The sequence below is a fragment of the Plectropomus leopardus genome, chromosome 7 (assembly GCF_026936395.1).
Source record: "Plectropomus leopardus strain MGB_pleo_1.0 chromosome 7, ASM2693639v1, whole genome shotgun sequence".
Lineage (NCBI taxonomy): Eukaryota > Metazoa > Chordata > Actinopteri > Perciformes > Serranidae > Plectropomus > Plectropomus leopardus.
Genome location: NC_142182.1, coordinates 38,457,708 through 38,477,610, shown reverse-complemented (window position 1 = coordinate 38,477,610; position 19,903 = coordinate 38,457,708). Strand labels below are relative to the sequence as shown.

Sequence of the window (19,903 nt, the reverse complement as noted above, 5' to 3'; positions counted from 1 at the left end):
TCAAACTGCTGTAACTGAAATAAAACAAAATCAGACATGTCCCAAAACTCCATGCTAATGACTTACACAAAAAGTATGTACAGTAAATGTTACAAACTGTTTAACATTACTGCACATTTCCATCCATTTATGCCAAACCTTAACGTTTGCATATAAACTACATAAATTTGTTCATATTATGACGACAGTGATGCATATGCAGCAGCCAGAAGCTCTATATTTTTCTGATTTTTTGGCTCCATGGCCCCTTCTGCTGAAGCATGACTTTTCTTCAGCAGAAAAGCACTTATCAGCATCAGAAAATGTTGTATGGAATTTGGACTGAATGCAGCAGACTGCGAGGGGATCCACACCAAAGGCAGATGCTGAGCAGCCAGTCAGACCAGAGGGTAGTAGCAAAAATGAATGACAAAGAGAGGGATGGGCACTGGATGACTTTATTCACAGCTGAGAGGACACAACACTCAGATGCAGTTAAAAAACTGCACCGAAGGAATTACGTTAATTAATAAGATGCCAGCAGCAGTAACATACCCTACCAACCGCATAGAATTTTTATAGTAGCTGGTGATTTTAAAAGATAAGATAAGATAAGATAAGATAAGATAAGATAAGATAAGATAAGATAAGATAAGATAAGATAATCCTTTATTTGTCCCACATAGGGGAAATTTGCATTGTTACAGCAGCTATAAGGTGCAGGATAAGCAGCAAAAGAACAAAAGAATATCAATAATAAAAAACAAGGTGCCAAGTATAATAAGAAAACAATGTGCAAAAAAAAATAAAAAATGGTGGCATAAAATTACTACTTAAATTATTACTTAATCGACTCATCGTTCAACTCCAAAGATATAGCAGGATCAAGGACAAATTAAAATAAATCTATCTTGTACCCTTTACCTTAACTATACTAAGTGTTTAATATCAATTAATTAGGATCGTCATTGAATCAACTTTGGATTTTTGCTGCAGGTTTTTGATTTTTTAAATTAGAATGGGACAAAATATGTTTTCATATTAAGATTAAAGTGATTGAGCTGATTAATAACAACTGTGAGAAAAGCTGTTTATTACTGCATACTATGTTGACCTGGTTTCAGAATAAAACATCAGCTTTAATCAACCCTGCAGAATAAACTAAAACAAAAAGACTAAAACAACAGAACTTCTGCTGAAATCCTTGGCAGGTCTCCAAGAGGATTGATTTGGAAACTTGAATTTACCTGATCCAAAGATTTTCCTGCTACATCGATGCCATTGACCTCGAGGATCTCGTCATTAACTCCCAGCAGCCCTGTGCTTTCTGCTAGCCCACCACGTACCAGACGAGATATGAACACCCCCGGGACCTATGGGAGATTGAGAAGGAAAATACATCAACACCAAATCTATGACTATCTATGTCCAAATATTTGCTATATTATTGTATCATCAACTAATTTGGGGATGGCTGTAATGTTGAACCATAGACTGTAGATAAAGATGGACAACATGCCAGTTGCCCTAAATTGCAGTCCAATCATAAAGCCTGTCCCTCCATGTTACATCCAGACAGGGATGGAAGAGGTTTCGCAGGGTTTATGATGCTCACAAAAAATTATTTACTGATTTACAGACGTCTCTTTCTCTCTGTTAGAAAATCTGGAAAAGTCTTTCTGGGCCAGTGTGCATCACATGACCAACTCAAACGGTGTAATTCCACTTTCAGCCACTATGTAAATTTTGCATCAATGAATGGCGCACCTTTCGGGGGCTTGGGTGTAACCCAAAATTCATTCATCATCTCCATCTGTCAACCCAACATGAAGTATTTCAATTCGGGGAGCACTGTTTGCACATATGTGAGACCACACTCTTTGACTGGAAGCAACCACACCCACCATTTTCTGTAATGCAACACGGGGTCTTAAGCAAAGCATGTGGAATTCCTCTCCTTGGTAACTTTCCTTTTTTTTTGTAGTTTAGTGCCTTGCTGTAAAATAATGTGCATGCTTTAATATTGGCTGACATGTGTAAAGCTTTTGTTATAATCTGGGGAAATTGGGCGAATTTCACTTGGCACTGTGAGGTCGGAGTTGGAGGGCGTTGGCTAGCTAGTAACCCCTTTTTCACCCCTTAAACTGTGGTTACCATTTTTACATCAAAATTTGCTTGTCAATACAATTTTTTTCAACAGTGGTACTAAAAACAGGTGACTAGCCCTGTTCTCACTGCGAGCAGACTTGAGTTTGCCTCCGTTTATTTTTTCTGATGTGCCCTGGAAAACCAAGACTGAACTCATTGTGTGTGTAGGAGACGTTTGTGTCAGTGTTCAGCTCTCAGCGCTTTTGTAGCTTCAAAATTTATCTCTATGGATTTCAGTTTAGTTTGTCCTCTGTGTCGCTGTATGCACCGTCTGTCTCTGTCTTATTTTTTACAGTTTATTTTCACTTTTAGCTGCAGAGGAGTCGTGTTAAGTGACTGCTAATTAAATCGCAACACTGATGTGGCTGCTTCATAATAAAAGCTTCTAACGGACAAAACTACGGGAGACATTTATTGTGAAGAATTAACATGCAGTATAACATTTATACATTGTTCAGTCACTTGACTAAAACGGAATGCAACTTTATGCACCTGCAGCACATGCAGGGAAAAGGACCATAACAGCTGACCAGCCTTCACTGCCTCTGCCTAAAAGGGCTGAAAACAACGTTAATTGTTTTTATTTCTGCTTTGCATTGTATGTACATGACCTAATAAGGTATTGTTATATATTTACAAACTATGGAGCCTGCATTTAAAAACAGCTTGTCATTTCTTACTCAAAGACAAGTTTGATATAGTTGTTTATTAGTTATATTGTTAATGAACATGATTTCCACTTTATTAAAAAGCCATAGTAAAATTTGTTTGACATGCTTTCATGATTTTTAACTGTCATGTAGCTTCAGTGTTGCTGTCAAAAATGATTGCTAATGAATTATTTATTATTTTCTGTTTACATTGGTCTGTTGCTGAATGCAGTTTTAACCTGGAACAATACTGTATCGAGGACCTTAACAGTTTATGAGCATATGTATGCATACATTTAATATATGTATCTCATCTTTTGTAGTTTGACCAGTATTACCAACTTCTTTTGGCAACTTCTCAGTGATTGAAAATTATATGTTACTTGGTAATTAATGAAAACATCTTATCTGTATTCTTGTATTTATTCAATGTGATATTACTAATTTTCTTTTTTTTGTTATTTACAGGATAATGTGTGTGGATGTGTAAAGAGTGCAGTTTGGAACTAGCTAGCAGGTATTTGTTGTTGCAGCATTTTAGGCAGGCCCATGGGCATTTTCGAGGTAGTCCATGTCCATACAAAGATTGTCCATGTACATTTAATACATGGAGTAAGCTACTAAATCACACATACAAAAATCATGCTAATCAACAAGTTCCAAAGGCATTAGGGGCATCCACGTTCCAATGTCATGTGTGCTCTTTCAGAGAACTAGCATCAGAGAGAGATTTTTTTCAACACATAAATAAACATCTAAGGCATTATGAAACAGTTCAGTGTGTCTTTATAGGATGCGCATCTCAAACATTTGCAGTACATTCAATACACACAAAAAAAGGAAACACAACAATTATTCACTAAAAGTCTTTAAAGTTAATGTCCTCAGTACAAACAGTCAGTTGGATCAGTCACACAATTTAGTAGTGCATCCAGGGTCTGTGGATATAGGTCATGAATATGAAATATTGAGTTGTGGTGATGCGGCAGAATTACACCTGCCAAATGTTACTGAAGAGAAAATTGCTTACATTTTGTCGAAGTTAGAAAATGTTGTTCACATCCTAAAGGCAATTACCAATGAGGTCCTTTCTGAACTACACTCCATATTGAGTACAGCAGCTTTACCTTTACCAAAATGTATTGTTTCTGATGTATTCCAAAGTCATTGACTACAGCTTGAAGAGTCAGTAGTTGATGAGCTTTCTACTGCTCTGCGCAAACGTAATCTGTTTGCTGTAGCAATTGCAAAGTATGGCCCTCTTGCAACTGCATATAAATGTACACAGTACTATATCTCTCGTTTTGGTGTTATAAAGCCTGTTGAGTACATACTAGCTGTTGGCTGTAAAAGAGGAATGTATTGAAATGTCCCATTCTTCTGAGCAGAAGAATGGGACATTTCAATACATTCCTCTTTTAGAGTCTTTGCAACAGCTGCTCTATCAGAAAGGTGTCCTTGAACACCTCGAAACTCAAAAAACACAAGACCAGCCATTAGCTCACCTCCAAGAAAACAGAACCATAAGAGAAAGTCAGTATTAGAAACAAAATTAGTTTCTGTCTGCTGAAGGCTTGAGAATAGCAGTAAATCTTAATGTTGATGATTTTAAGATTTGCAACCCACTCGGCACATCTCGTAAGAAGCACAAGCTGTGCGGTGTCTATTGGTTAATTTCCCAGCAGGTTCCTCTTCAAAACTAATTGCTATCTATTTAGCTGTTCAATGCAAATCTGATGATGTCAAAACCTATGGCCATGAAGTGTTTGAGCCTCTCTTGCAAGACTTGGGGATATTAGAGCAGCATGGTGTCTTTATTTCTCATCTTGGCCATTTTGTTCTGTCCAGTGTATAATAGCTTACAATCTTGCAGCCCGTAGTATAGATGGATTTGTTGAGAGTTTTTCTAGGGGGTAAATATGCAGGTTTTGTACAGGAGATAAATCAGAATTTCAGACTACGGATGTCAAGTCAGGTGCTTTCCAACCTAGAACCAGAGACCAGAGACAGAGACAAAAACGTATAAGGCTAGCAATGTGAGAAATAAGATACACAAGCTTATGCAAAAAGGTGATAAAAAACCAGAGGTGCAATATGCTCTTGAAGATCTTGTCAATTTGTGTTATGAAGCAAAAGGTGCTCATGGTTCTTCAATGGGTTTGTTACCTGATGATAAAAAAGAAAAGCATGACATATGGTTCAAAGCAAAAATAATTGGTAATGATGAATTAAATTCCAATGTGAAAAGGTGGGAATGTAGTGGACTGCCTTGGCGTGGTCATTACATTTTTCCTCTGAGGAACTCAAGAGCTCAACGTACCCTGGGCAAGTGGGGGACACGTCAAAAGACACTGTTTTACAACCCAAAACATCCAACAGAGGGTTGTTAATTAACTTAACTGATACTCTATGTAGGCATCTGCAAACACATTCTGCTTTTAAGCCACAGAAAGTGTCAGTACTTGTACAAGTACTTGGCCCTTTCCATCACAAGATGCGTGGGAGATAGGCACTCTTGAGGCCATATCCAGCATACCACAGGATGTAAGACATCTGAATGACCTCCTGGGGTCACTCAGGCACATGAAGCAACAATCATTCATTGCCCCCCTGTTGAGATGACAAAAGGCAGAACATGTTGTAAAGTCATTATAAATCCTTGTGTTGAGACTAACATCTACAATTCTACAATTCTACAATTTCATTTAGCAGACGCTTTTATCCAAAGCGACGTACAACACAAGCAAGAATTTAGACTTAAGGAAAAAAACCCTTAGTAAGTGCAAAAAGTGCTTCAGGTGTGATTGGTCACAGGTATTGCCGTCTAGTGGCAGAAGAAGTGCTGCACAGCAAACCCCCCCCCCCCCTTTTTTTTTTTTTTTTTTTTTTTTGAAACCAAAGTAATAACCAGTAGCGATCTCAGCATCTGAGATTCAACAATCTCAGTATCACTACTTACGATGACAGTCAACATACAACATCGCACAACTTTGTCAGTGCTAGATAATCATTAGGTGCTGGGTTTTGGACCATCTGACTTAATCTACCCCAAAGGGCAAAGAGGAGAAGAGTCAGGTTAAGTGCCTAGGTGTTCTCGGAACAATTGAGTTTTCAATTGTCTCTTAAAAGTAGAAAGGGACTCAGCAGAATGCACAGAGTTTGGAAGTTTGTTCCACCATTTGGGAACAACAGAAGAGAAGAGTCTAGCTAGAGATTTAGAGCCGTGCTGGGCTGGAAGCACCAGGCGTCTTTCGCATGCAGAGCGTAGTGGGCGAGAAGGAGAGTAGACCTGGATCAGGGATTCCAGGTAGGCTGGACACTGATCCGAGGCTGAACAGATGGACAAGCTGGAAAGACCATGAGTTCGGTCTTAGACAGATTTAGCTGAAGGTGGCATTCCTTCATCCATGTGGAGATATCAGCCAGACACGCTGATATCCGAGCTGAGACCGTTCTGTCATCAGGTGGAAAGGAGAGGAAGAGCTGAGTGTCATCAGCATAGCAGTGGTAGGAGAAACAATGGGAGCGGATCACTGCACCGAGTGAGGTGGTGTATAGAAAGAAGAGTAGGGGACCAAGCACCGACCCCTGAGGAACCCCTGTCGATAGGCCATGTGACCTAGACACCTCTCCTCGCCATGACACTCTGAAGGATCTGCCTGTGAGGTAGGACTTGAACCACAATGGGACAGAACCTGAGATGCCGAGCTCAGAGAGTGTGGAGAGGAGGATTTGATGGTTCACCGTGTCAAAGGCAGCAGACAGGTCCAGCAGCAGTAGGACAGAGGATTGACCAGCAGCTCGAGCCAGTCTCAGTGACTCAGTGACTGACAGGAGTGCAGTCTCAGTGGAATGGTCACACCTGAAGCCAGACTGAAAGGAGTCAAGTAGGTTGTTGTTCCGCAAGTGTTCAGAGACCTGGTTAAATACTGCGCGCTCCAGTATTTTCAACAGAAATGGTAGAAGTGAGACTGGCCTGTAGTTTTCAACCTGGGCTTTTTGAGCAGTGGGGTGACATTTGCTTGCTTAAAAGTAGCAGGAAAAGTGCCAGTTCTTAGGGAGGAATTGACAATGTGTGTGACTGCAGGTTTGATAGTGGGCAGGATGGTCTGCAGGATGTGGGTGGGTATTGGATCGAGAGGACATGTTGTAGGTTTTGAGCTCAGAAGAAGTCTGGAGACCTCATCCTCGGTCAGAGGAGCAAAAGAGCAGAGTGAAGCGGCAGTAGTGGATTTGAGCTGACTGGGCCGGTCAGGCTCAGAGAACTGGTTGCTGATTGCAGCCACCTTTTCAGTGAAAAAGGAGGAAAATATGTCTGGAGTGAGTGTGGCGGAAGGCTGAGCAGCTGGAGGAGAAAGCAAGGAGTTAAACACCATAAACAGTTTTCTGGAATCAGTAGCAGCACAGATCTTGTTCTGATAGAAGGCTTTCTTAGCAGACTGCAAGGAAGAGGTAAGGGAAGCAAGTTTCTGTTTGTATGAGGACAAATCAGTGGGTTCTTGGGATTTACGCCACTTTCTTTGTGCTGCCCTGAGTCCAGTTCTTTGTTCTCTCAGAGCTTCAGAGAGCCATGGACTTGGTTGTTTTTTCTTGGCTGGTTTGGACACCAGGGGGCAGAGTTTGTCCAGAGAGGATGCTAGAGAGGAACAGAGTGTTTCTGTAGCCTCATTAACAGAAAGTGAGGAGAAGTGTGAGTGGTCAGGCATGGCAGAGCACACTTCATCAGACAGCTGTGCTGCTGTGAGGGACTTATGGTTTCTGCGGAGAGAAATTTTCTGAGTGGGTGTCTGCAATTGCGGAAAGGTAGCTGCAAATTTTTTCCAAGAAATAGTCTGACAGGTGTAGTGGGGTAACTGTCACATCTGCTATGGAGCAGTTACGAGTCAGCATCAAGTCAAGGACTTTACCAGCTTTGTGAGTGGGAGGAGAAGGAGCTAGTATAAGTGCAAAGGAGGAGAGTAGTGCCAGAAAGTTGTTTGCCAGAGTACTGTCAATGTGAATGTTCATGTCTCCCATGACAATCAGTGGTGTGCCATCATCAGGGATGTCAGAGAGTAACATGTCCATTTCAGAGACAAAGCCATCCAGATTACCCCCTGGTGGGCGGTACACAACCAGAATATATGCTTTGATGGGAACAGTGACATTTAGAGCATGATATTCAAATGTTGTGTTGCTGCTCAACGGGCGCAGTGTGGAAAAAGACCAGTTGTCAGGAATGAGCACGCCAGCACCGCCTCCTTGTCCAGTGGACTCAGAGAGTGCAGCTGGTGTAGCTGAGTTTTCTGGGCAGATCCATGTCTCAGACAGAATCACTTGGACCTAGGTTGTGAGTTAAAGTTTAACTTAATTTTCTAATCCTTCTCTTTGTAGTTAAGAGTTTGTCTATGTACTTTGATGAAGAAGTAGGACCAACTCCCATTCTTTTATCATTTAATTTGAGTGATTTAGGTAAAAGCATGTTTTATTCCCTTTTTGTGATGGAGCCCTATTGCCATCTAAGTGACCTTAATTATCATTAATCTTGTAACCAACTTTATAGTTACATCTTATTTTGCATTCATTGTATAATGTTAAAAAGTAATCATATATCTACGTGATCACCAAGTTTGTTCGGATCCATGGTACAGTGTTATGTTATGTGTGGTCATTTAACAGAATTGAGCAAAGGATTTTCAGAATCATGTGTTACGTTATAAATTGCCTTTAGGTCTCCTGACATGTATTTGAAGTTACTGTGATGAGACTATAGTGGTGATGAGATAGGTGAATTTATACACCAGGGGTTAGATCGCGTAATTCGTCATAAAATACAGACATAAATGTCTCCTAAATTACATTAGGTCTTTTAGAAACTAATGCCAGATGTGCAATCGCTCGGTGCAAAAGTTCGCTAACTCCGCCTTCCATCCACACCCCCAAATTGAAAGATAAAAACTGAGTGAGCTCAGCTCAGCTTTCGCTTCTCAAGTTTCTCTCTTCTCAAGTTTTTCTTCAAGCCTCTTCAGGCTTCTTTTGGCTCCTTTTTACCACGGCGCGTCTCGGAGCCGCAACAGCTCACCAGAGCTGAACTTTCACTTTTGAAGCCATTTTCTTTTTAAATCTCTTTGACGCTTTTCTTTATACCAGTTTTTGGTCAGTAAGGACACTTTTGTAATTCGTTTTAAGTAAACTCAAATTAATAATTTAAAGTGACTCCCTCAGACCAGTGGGACTACTTTTGATTATTTCTGCGAGGTTTAATTTAGAAGGACACTACGCGATTCGCCATCAACTCTGCCACGGATCTAGAAGCAACACCCGCTGCACAAACTATCCGTTGCCTGCCCTTAAGGACTTTGTTTAAAGACTTTTACCAGTTAAAGACCGCCGCACACTGACTCCACCTTCCCGGCCGCCGCCGCCTTTCAGCGGGTCACCTCGTCTGGAAGACGCGCCGCAGCTCTCCCCTGGAGTGACACGAGGACCTGGACCTCCCCGGAGAAGTCTAATTACGTTGGCAAAAGTAGGCAGAATAACATTTTCTAGTGATCAGAGTCGTATAGCGAAGCTTTAATGCCAAATTTCTAAATTCTAATTCACTGTTCAGTGCGCATCCACGCTTTAGACGGTCACGTATTTCCACCCACTATCATTCATAATTAATCATTTGCATCACCTGAACATACATCACTTAGGTTCCCTCTCATTTGTTCACTGTCCCTTATATGTCATACTATTTCCTCTATTTACTCCTCATTTTATTAGCCTAAATAATTTATTCTCATTTATTGCCAAGTTGTTGTCTGTGGATATTATTTCATGAGAGAAACAAGATCAATGTATACAGAACAAACGGTACAGATTGTGAGATTGATTAAAGTAATGACATATTTTAACACTGTCACAATTTAAGATTTAATTTTCTCCTGAATGGAGAATGGTGCCCCTTTTTTTACTTTAACGAGTGCAAAATCCAAATTCTAACGTAGTTATTAATAACCGCTACAGGAAAAATGTTCTGAACAACATGCACTTAATGGTGATAATGATGACGATAATGATGATGATGATGATGTAAACCCAGAGGACTGTGTTACAAATGTTCCAAGGAAACACACAAGCAAAAAAGTGCATGCATTTGAAAATCAAGCACTACATCCTCTGTAAGAGTCAAAGCAGAGGCAGACAGAGCTGCGCTGCTTGCCCGTGTTGCAGCCTTAAAGAAAATGCATGCTTTGGAGGAGCAACAGCAAAACCTGAAAAGAAAAAGAGAACAACTTAAGCTGGAAGCTCTGCTAGCAGCATCCACTGCTAAATTAGCAGTTTTACAGGCCTCTGATCCAAGCATTTCCAAAGCATCAAATGCAATTAATTCCTACTTGCAAAGGGAAAAAAGGAAGGAAGCAATTGCAAACAAGCTAAATCCTTTGGCAAATGAGTACAAACCTGAAAATCAGAACAAACTGCAGGAACGTGAGGATTGGACGTTACCGACAACTTACCCAGCACCAACTGTTGCACAGCCTCTGGAGGCTAGTCAGCAAAAAAAGGCTGAATCAAAGAAACGGACTGACTCGCAAATGCAGGGTTACCCTAACAACCCGCAAGTGGATGCATAATCTCAATTTTGGCAACCCTCTTTGCATTGTGTTCAGCCCATCCAGGAAAGGCAATGTCCCCTGCTCACTGCTCAGCCTGTGGATGAAATGCAGCCTCCTGCTTTCAGTTCTCAGCCAGTGGATGAAAGACAGCCTGGAGATATTTATACCATAATGCAAAGACAAAATTAAATTACAGCAGCAGTTCACAAGAGGACAGCCAAGAGAGTTGGTGCATAGTTGTAGAACACATGCTACCTGGTCAAGGCTATGATCAAGCAAAAAGGCTACTGCAGGAACACTTTGGCAATGAATATAAAATTGCTACTGCATACATGGAAAGGGCATTGGCTTGGCCCTCAATAAAACCAGAGGATGTGAATGCTATACAAGCCTTCTCTCTTCCTGTGTTCATGTTGCAATGTCATGGAGAAGCTGGAGTACATGCAAGAGTTGAACATGCCAAGCAACATGAGAGCAGTGATGTCTAAGTTGCCATTTAAGATGAGAGAGTGATGGCGAACTGTGGCACATGACATACTGGAAACATCCAAATGGAGAGCTTTGTTCAAGGATTTGGTTGCATTCATTGAAAAACATGATAATTCTATCAGATCCCTTATTTGGTAACATTCGGGACCCACTATCAGGAACAGCTGGTTCAAAGGTTGTCAACAGATTGAGGCCACATTCAGGAAATAGAATCATAGCAAACAGCTTTGCCACCACCATTGCTCCTGTGCAGTCAGTTGACAGCTTCAGAGACTCAAGGGCAGTCTCACATGCTCGTGTCTCTACAGTGTCTAAGTGTACTTGTGTGTGTTGTAATCAAGGTCACTCACTGAAAGAATGTCAGCAGTTCAAAAGGAAGAAGCACAGAGAGAAAATCCGCTTTCTAAAGGAGAAAGAGCTTTGTTTCGATTGCTTATATCCAGGTTACAGGAGTTGTGACTGCAATGAGCTTTTGACCTGCAGGAGTTGTGGTCAAAGCCATCCAAGTGTGCTTCATGTTGACAGGAGAGACGAAGCCAACACAAACACTGAACATGCTGAAGAGCCAGTAGCATGCAATATCACAGCATCTCATACAACTTGTGGTCATACAGGGGCTGGAAAAGATCACTGTCTTCTTTCCATCCTGCCAGTCTAGGTCAAGTCCATCAAAGGAGACCGCATAGTACAAACATATGCCTTTTTGGATCCTGGAAGTACTGTCACCTTCTGTTCGGAGCATCTCATGCAACAGCTCAATCTGACTGGTAGGCAAACCCACATTCTTCTGCAAACCATGGGACAGGAAAGAGTCGTGCCAGCCTATGAATGTACAGGCTTGGAAGTGTCTGGTTTGGAGACCAACCTCTTTTATAAGCTCACAGAAGTCCTCACACAGAAGAAAATGCCAGTTACAGACAACATTGTGACTGAAGGAGATTTGGCAAAATGGCCAGACCTGTCGAAGGTACAAATCCCCTGCATAACAGCTAATGTGGACCTGCTGATTGGAAGCAATGCACCCAAGAAGATGGAACCTTGGGAGGTCATTAACAGCCATGGGGATGGCCCATATGCTATAAAGACAGCACTTGGTTGGGTCATTAACGGACCTTTGCAAGGAAAGGGAAGCAGCTGGGAATCAGAGTTCCCTTTAGCAGTCGTCAATAGGTTTTCTGTGTCTAGGTTGAAGGAAATGTTGCTCAAGCAGTGCAATCATGATTTCAATGAGAGAGCTACAGAGGAGTAAGGCCTGTCAAGAGAGGACATCAAGTTCATGGTAATTGTGGAAAATACTGCAATTCTTGAGGATGGTCACTACAGCCTGTAATTGCCCTTTAAGAAGGACAATGTGGCTCTGCCCAACAACTTCTCTGTGGTGAAGCAGAGGGTACTCAGTCTGAAGGGGAAGTTCCTGAGCAATGGGCAGTTTTTCTTGTTCATACCTCAACAAGATGATTGGCAGGGGCTATGCAGAACAAGCAATAAATAATCCATAAAAATCAAAGAAGAAGACGTTGGATGTTTTTATTTCACAAGACACAAAGAAGCGGTGCGTGGCAAGCACGTCAATCATGTTTAGCCCGTCTATGCAGCCCCTCAGTGGCTTTGAGTTTTAGACGTAGTCACTACAGATTTGTTGCTTCAGACCTCTAATTTCATAGTGGACTATGATATTTGAGGCTAAACATAGCTTTTTTAAACAGGTTGCACATCATTCAAACTGCTTTAAGAACATACCTCTTTCCCTAGCTATCAAACACCAGTTCATGCATGCCTATAACATGCATCCTTCCAATCTCAAGAGGTCCTCCTTAGAGGTCACAGATGTCCCAGGCATGCCTGTTGATGTCCTTAATGAGGGGGTAGTGTCTGTGCTGAAGCTAAGATACCCACATCTGACAGAGGTTTATATGTCAAAAAATGTCTCTTGCAATGGCATACATTATGGGGAGTTTTTCTAGGGGGATCTACAGATGGAGAGATCATTCAGCTGTGCATTCTTAAGGAGCAGTTGTGTTTTCTAATAAAGGATGAATGTGCCTGGTATAGGGAGCATTTTGGTGGATTTGGACTTTCTGCCTCAACCACTACGGAGGTTGGCCTGATTGAGTTTGGTAACTTGGAGGATTCATATCCTCTTGTGGAGTACATGGTTGGGGGTTTGCGCATGGTCATGCTGAAAAGATTCTTCATTGCTAAAGGTTAATGTCACTGTTAAAACTAAATAGTCTGAGTCCTGTATGTCAGGCTTTTAGAAAATATAATACAAAAACTATTTTTGTTTTGTTATGTTATCTTGAATTATAACCCAAACGATTTTCTCCTTTTTTTCTGGTCTAGATTAAAGGTGTTCAATAATAGCAGGTCCAGCTGTTCTACAGATCATCTTCGTGACGAGCCTGACTCAAGAAAACTACCCCTGATTTCTGGTATTCCAGCAACAGTGGAAGAACTACATATGGCAATAAAAGCCTTCTTTCAATTGAAAGAGGAGTTTTGGTTGCAATACATGAATGCTGACTTTAATAAGTTCATGAGCCTAACTTCAGTATCTGAAAATCAAAACAAAAACACACTGAAAGTAATATACATTCCAGTCTTGCCACCCGAGGAGCCCTACATCATGTAGTAGAAACACCTGTTGACACTTCAAGTTCGACTGGCCCAGATCCTCATGGGTCGACTTCCTCAATAGGAAGCCTCAGGTTTTTGTGATCACCAAGTTTAACTACAAGGCTGAATTTGAGCTACAGCAAAAGAATGCAGAGTTTAAGACAAACGGACCATACTTTAGCCTTGGCCCAAAGCTGAAAGGAGTCACCCTTGATGGCCTAGCTCAATAAATTATGAAATACACAAAATACCCAGAAGACTATCAATGTGAGGAGGTAGCAGCATCTTTGACGAGGGCCCATCCTTGTTTGGGACAGTTGGGAAACAAGACAGGTTTTTGGAGATGGAAACAGTCACTTAATTGTAAAATACAAAACTATAGAACAAAACCTTGGCAACTTGGACATCTTGAGATCTGTGTGAACTCCTTGAAGCACAAACGAGAAGGCCAAGTTAAAGCTGCAGCCAACATTAAAAAACCAAGAAAGGCTGAAGTTAACTACATTCCTCTGCACCCAAAAGGTGAAACCGCAGAAAGCTTGGAGAATGAAAGAGTCACTTATTGTCAGAACTGAAAAAGCATGATAATGAAGTTGTTATAAAAGCAAAAATGGAGAAGACCTTTTCCCACAGATGCCTAGAGATTGTGGAGCAAACCCATTATAGCAGATTTCAAAGACACATGGCCTGCCCTGTTCCAGGAAAGTGAAGTAAGTAAACATGTATGTCTGTATGCAAGGGTAAATTGTACACATTACAACTACTCAGATTACTGCAATGGAGTCAATTTTAAGGTCCATCCCTTTTGAATTTTTGTAAGTCTGTGACTTTTACACTTAAGTATTCATTACAACATCATCTACTCTACTTTTAGATTAATGAGCACCAAATACATTTGAATGAAGATCAAAACTTTTTTTGTAGCCAATAAGGCTATGTGATCATACCAAACAAACATGATAGGCCTAGGTTTGGAGAGGTGACCATTGAACAGAAGGGAATAGGAGGTAATGCATTAAACATCAATGGATAAGTATTAAATAGTTCAGAGTTCTTTGAGTACTTTAACTTTGAGTACTTTTTTTAATACCAGAGGTGTTACATGTGATCAAAAATATGTCCGTTATGTGTCTATACATGACTGAAATAAAATACTGACTTAAATTAAATCATGACTGACAAAAAAAAAATAGTCATAACTTAATTTCAATCATGTAAAGATAAGCAAGTGAAATATATTTGATTAAAAGTAACACTGGTATTAAACAATTCTAATGTTAAAGTACTCAGAATTCTCTGTAATCAGTACTTTTTAACCACTGACGTTTAATGCATTACCTCCTATTGTCTTCTGCTCAGTGGTCATGGTCACCTCTCCAAATTTGGGCCTGTTGAGTTTGTGTATGATCACATAGCCTTATTGGCTACAAAAATGCAGATTACAGTTTTAGATATTCATTTAAATGTATTTAATACTCAATTATTAATTTAAAAGTAACTGAGTAATTACATGTTGTAATGCAAACTTAACAGTATAATTATAGAAAAAGGCTACTTGTACTTAAAAAAGTACAAGTAGCCTAAAGAATGACTTAATTACAGAAATGTGAGTAGATATAATTAGTTACTTCCACAACTGTTTTTGACTATTTTTCATTTGTCCATTGTAGTTTTTGGCTGTAAAATTTCAGGTTGAATTTGTTCATAGTTCTGCAAGCTTGTGTGAGAGAAATGACAAACAATGAATGGAGGGCTTTTTTGTCTACTATTTTTAAGGTCAATGAAGAGTTCTTGTGGATCACGACAAAGCCTCTGCAATCAAAGTTCCTGGGCCAGCTGGACCACTTCTCAGAGAAGCTCCTACAAATTTTCCAGAGCAAAGGTGGAGTGAAGGGACAGAAGATAAAGGGCATCTTGGCAATCAAAGATATGGTTAGTGAAAATGCAGAGAAATTCCTTTGACTGTATTTGGGTGGTTATTGTAAGGTAATGTCAAATCACTTGCTTGTAAAGTGCTTTTTTTCCAGTGGTTCACAGTGTTCACATTTCCTGTAATCCATGCAAGGCAACTATATCCATTTCTGGGGCACTTATAGGGTGTTGGTATCCTTCATGGCAGTACCTCGACGGAGGTCCTGCCATGCACTTTGCACAACCTGCTCTGTTTCCTTTCCCATTATGGCTTTTCCATTGTCCTATATTTGGAATATACATTTTTTTAATGCTGTATGGCCCCTGTTTTAGTGTAACTACATCAACAACCGGATTGTGTCCTCAAAAACCTGGCCATATACCTCATTAAAGGTTGAAACTCTCTCTTCAAGGAATACCTGGTAAGTTTATCACTAAGCATTTGCCATGTAGAGCCAAGCAATGCTACCCAGTTATTTCCCCAAATGGCAAACATTAATGGAAACCGATGAGTCTTAAATTTTCATAAATGTATTTTGTGGTTTAGATAACACTTCAAAATCTTTTCAGTGCTCATTAAATATTTCTCATTATGTATGAAAAATAGAAAAATAAATTTACATGCACAAAAGGCTCACATTTATTTCTAAAGCATACAAATATTTTCTGCTTGAAATGTCATAAAAGTTGACAAAGAAGTTTATAAGTGTTGTGAATCAACTTTAAATTTTCATTAAAATATATTGGAATGTTACATTTAAGGAAAAAGTTAGAACCTTTGCGAGGCTTTCCCTACTGCAGCTCCATCCACAAATAATTATGTAGCCCATCAGATGTTTCCTTTCATTTTTACCTATCACAAGAGCCTTGCCTCGAGTCTATGCTATATGCAGATATACTGTGAGGATGACATTGCCGCCACAGTTATGGGCATTTACACATTCTGCAGAGAAGTTTAGGGAGCCAGATGATGTGGTGGTTGTCACTGAAGGCGTCAAAGTTCTTACCAATGTAGAAAGTGCCATAATGGCATTCATCTCACTTTTTGGGCTAATTTATGCCCTGGATCTCAGTTTCCAAGACAACTTGAAGTACACATTTGAGTTTGTCCAGAAGCTCCTTGTGAATCTGGATGGACACAGGCTCAACACTAAAATACAGCAGCTGAAAATCAAGCTGTAATCAACATGTAAATGTGGGCATATGTGACAAATAACGGTGTGAATGGGTACCCCTTTCTTGTTTTGTTGAACTGAATGTTAAATCGTCTGAACCAAGCTATATCTGAACGTGGTTTAAACTGAGCTTTATCCAAACGTGGTTTGAACCGATCCCAATGCAGTCTTAACTCTGCCTGCACCAAACTGAACTCAACCTGGTCTGGTCTAAACCGAACCAGGTCAGGCACTGAACTGGTCTGAACTGAAATCTAAAGGGGTCAGGTCTGAACTAAAGCTTATTTGAATTGATCTGAAGCTGGTGTGTTCCTAATAGAAGAGAACTTTGTCTTAATAGTTGTTGTCGCTGCCTGGTCAAAACCACATATCTCCAAAATGTTGACTTTTCATGAAAATAAAACAGCACACGTTTTCTGCTTTGTGGAGATACATGACGATTCAGTACCTTTGTAAATTGCCCGGCTTTGCAACTTGAAACTTCAGTTTTATCAAAAAATTTAAAAATGTAGAGATACCTGGTTTGAGTTGGACAGTGAGCCATGGGGAGTGGAGCTTTGTTCTGTAAATGCTTTTCCTTGACATTTTGCTGCCTGGAGCAGTTGTCTAAGCCCGTTTAATTTTGAATTACATGTTTAAAATAGGCAGCATTTTCCAAAAATGTGTTAATGCACCTTTAATGCACCTTTATTGTTGAGTCATTATAATTTTTTTATAGTATTTCAACTGTACTATATTAATTACTCCAGTTTGTTAGAAATGTTGAGCTTGTGCATAATTGAAGCCAATTCAAGGTATCAAAATCTGTTTGGAAACTGATGCAAAGTGTCCACCTCCGTAGTGTCACTGCTGGTTACAACTCTGGGGAATTTGGAACTCTTAGCAATTCATTTTTCACCAGTTACGAAAATGTTGTGGCAGTTCTAGCCTATTTCCAGCGTACTTAGATCCTTCTCAAAGTGTTTTTTTAAAAGATTTAACTTGCATTGCATCAGGGATGGGAATTGAGGGATGGGAAAACATTTTATTGATACCAATGCCATTATTGATTCTGCTTATCGATCTGATTCTTTATCAGTTCCTGATCAGTTCTGATTTCTGTGTGGAAAAAAGTAGGCCTACACAGGTTCTCAGTGTCAACAGTACAACAGTTTTATTATCACCACTGTTTATTAATGAGCTGCCTTTTGGTGTTTCAGCATCACATGCCTGGGCATTGATAAGAGGAACTGATCAGACTGGAGGCAGATGATACCAAATCCAATTTCAATTTGTTTTCTATTCTCAACTGGAACCGGTTCTCGATTCCTGAAACCGAAACCTGAAACTAACACAAAGTGTCTGTAGAAGTCTAAAAAAGTCCCTTTCCACCTCTGCAAATGCGTCTGTTTCAGACACTTTGGTGCTGTGAGGAGAAGCTGGGCTGTTTTTGTCTGTCTCAATGCGCTGCTGTTAGACATTCAGCTGTCTGATCCACAATAATGAAATGCTGTGGAAGCACATATGACTGCGTTGTCGAATACCCAGCTGTATTCTAGAGTCAAAGTCGATCACTGCAATACATGATTGTTCAACACTTGTGCTGTGGCAGTGTTTTGCTGTGAGATTTTCCTTGGTGTCATGAGAGCGTAAGACAGAGTCCAAAAGGGTAAGATGCACAGCAGATACATGGGAGTTGGCAGCCCCGGTGGAGAAAGGATTAATGGAATTTTTAAGTAACTGAAATAACCGACATGAGTAAGATTACATCAGTTAGAGGTTCTGAATGTCAGTTTCCATTATTTTTCATTCTTGCATGCTATTACAACTTGGCCACAGGTCCATGTAGGACGACATTTTGATCCAGATCCGGACCATGGTCCGCCAGTTGGTGATGCCTGCCCTATATACAAACACTGTGTGGACAAGAATAAATAAATAAATACTTTATTCCAAATTATTTGATCAACTTTGAAATTCTCTGAGTGAATAAAAGGTGCATTATATTGTAGACTGCTCAAAAAAGGATTGTTTTACTATTGCCTATAGTGTCACACCTTTTTTTTTAAAAGATAATTTTTTTGGCATTTTAGCCTTTATTAGATAGGGTTAGGATCAGGATCAGGGTTAGATCAATAGCGACACCAAAGGTCCTCGAGCAGAAGTCATACCCGACGCCGCTGCAGCAAGGACACTGCCTTCATTCATCGGGCTCCTGCTTTCTCCACTCAGCCACCAACACACTATTTCATCACTAGTCCTATTTTGTCAAGGCAAGTAAACGCAGAGAGATTAATTGTATCTTGGTCATTTCTCTAACCTTCTTAACTGGTTAATGAGTTTGGCTTGCTCAATGTCAAGTCCTTGAGCTTCCATTTCAAAATGACTAGAAGAGGTTAAAGCACATGCCTGCTTGAAATGTGCCGATTGTTTGGCTTATTATGCATGACTGCTTGAAGATTTCTTGAAAACCGCTCAAACAACTTACTGCGCTCTAAACTAAACTAGAGATTTATTATGATGGTTTGATGAAAAATATTTGTTCATGCTGCTATTCTTACTCATTATACCCCAAAATAACATCCAAGGCCCCAAAAGCACTTAAACTTACTTAAAAATATGCAACTCAACAGTACATTACTCACTTCGTGTGTACTTATCCTTCAGAGGAAGGACTTTACACAGTTACATTAGAATCGAAAACTCCACCTTGAACAGATGGTATGACGAATGACGTATATCGTATATATATCTATATGTCATTCAAAAGCCAACGTTTGAGTGCCATTGACATATATATACGTCAAAGGGTGTTTTTGGCAACTGGCACAAGGCGGCGCTCTCACGCTCCCTGTGTGTAATTTTTGGGCTGCTGGGGTTCATAGTTGTAGTACAAAAGACAGTAGATCAAAGCATGAAGTGGAGTAGCCGGGATCAGAGAGCAGAGTGATCTGTACGGAGGTGATTTGAAACTACAGTAACAAAGCTACATCAATTCAGTATCGGCATAAAATGCCCTCCAAAAAACGGAGAGGGTCAAGTGGCCAGTTTTGCAAGCGGATGCTGGAAGAAACTCTACTGGTGTCCTGTGCGGTCCCCGCAAATAACATCTGCAATACAATTTTCAGATGTCTTTTATGTCATTGAAGGCAAAATTATAACATTCAAATCACTGTTTTGCTTGACAGGCTCCCTTTCACAAAAATGCATTTTTCTCAGCTCTTCTCAGGTCTATTTGATGAATTAGCCTCTATTCAACTTCAGATAAATCAAGAATGGAACAAGGTGCAGACAGACAGTTTTTTTCCCATGACGAAAAAGAGTTTCTTCGTTCATTTAAACTATTCTGTGTTTTCAGAGTCTTTGTACAAAA

General features: G+C 40.2%; 1 protein-coding gene across 2 annotated transcripts in view; it reads right to left on the bottom strand.

Moving 5' to 3' along the window:
• The window catches only part of pard6a (par-6 family cell polarity regulator alpha), a 103,097-nt gene that overhangs the window by 10,792 nt on the left and 72,402 nt on the right, over positions 1 to 19,903 (bottom strand). For both annotated transcript variants that reach the window (XM_088080633.1, XM_042495637.2), the window contains one exon: positions 1,227 to 1,352. In XM_088080633.1, coding sequence (XP_087936759.1) covers positions 1,227 to 1,352 — 126 coding nt within the window. The remainder of the gene's footprint in view (positions 1 to 1,226; positions 1,353 to 19,903) is intronic.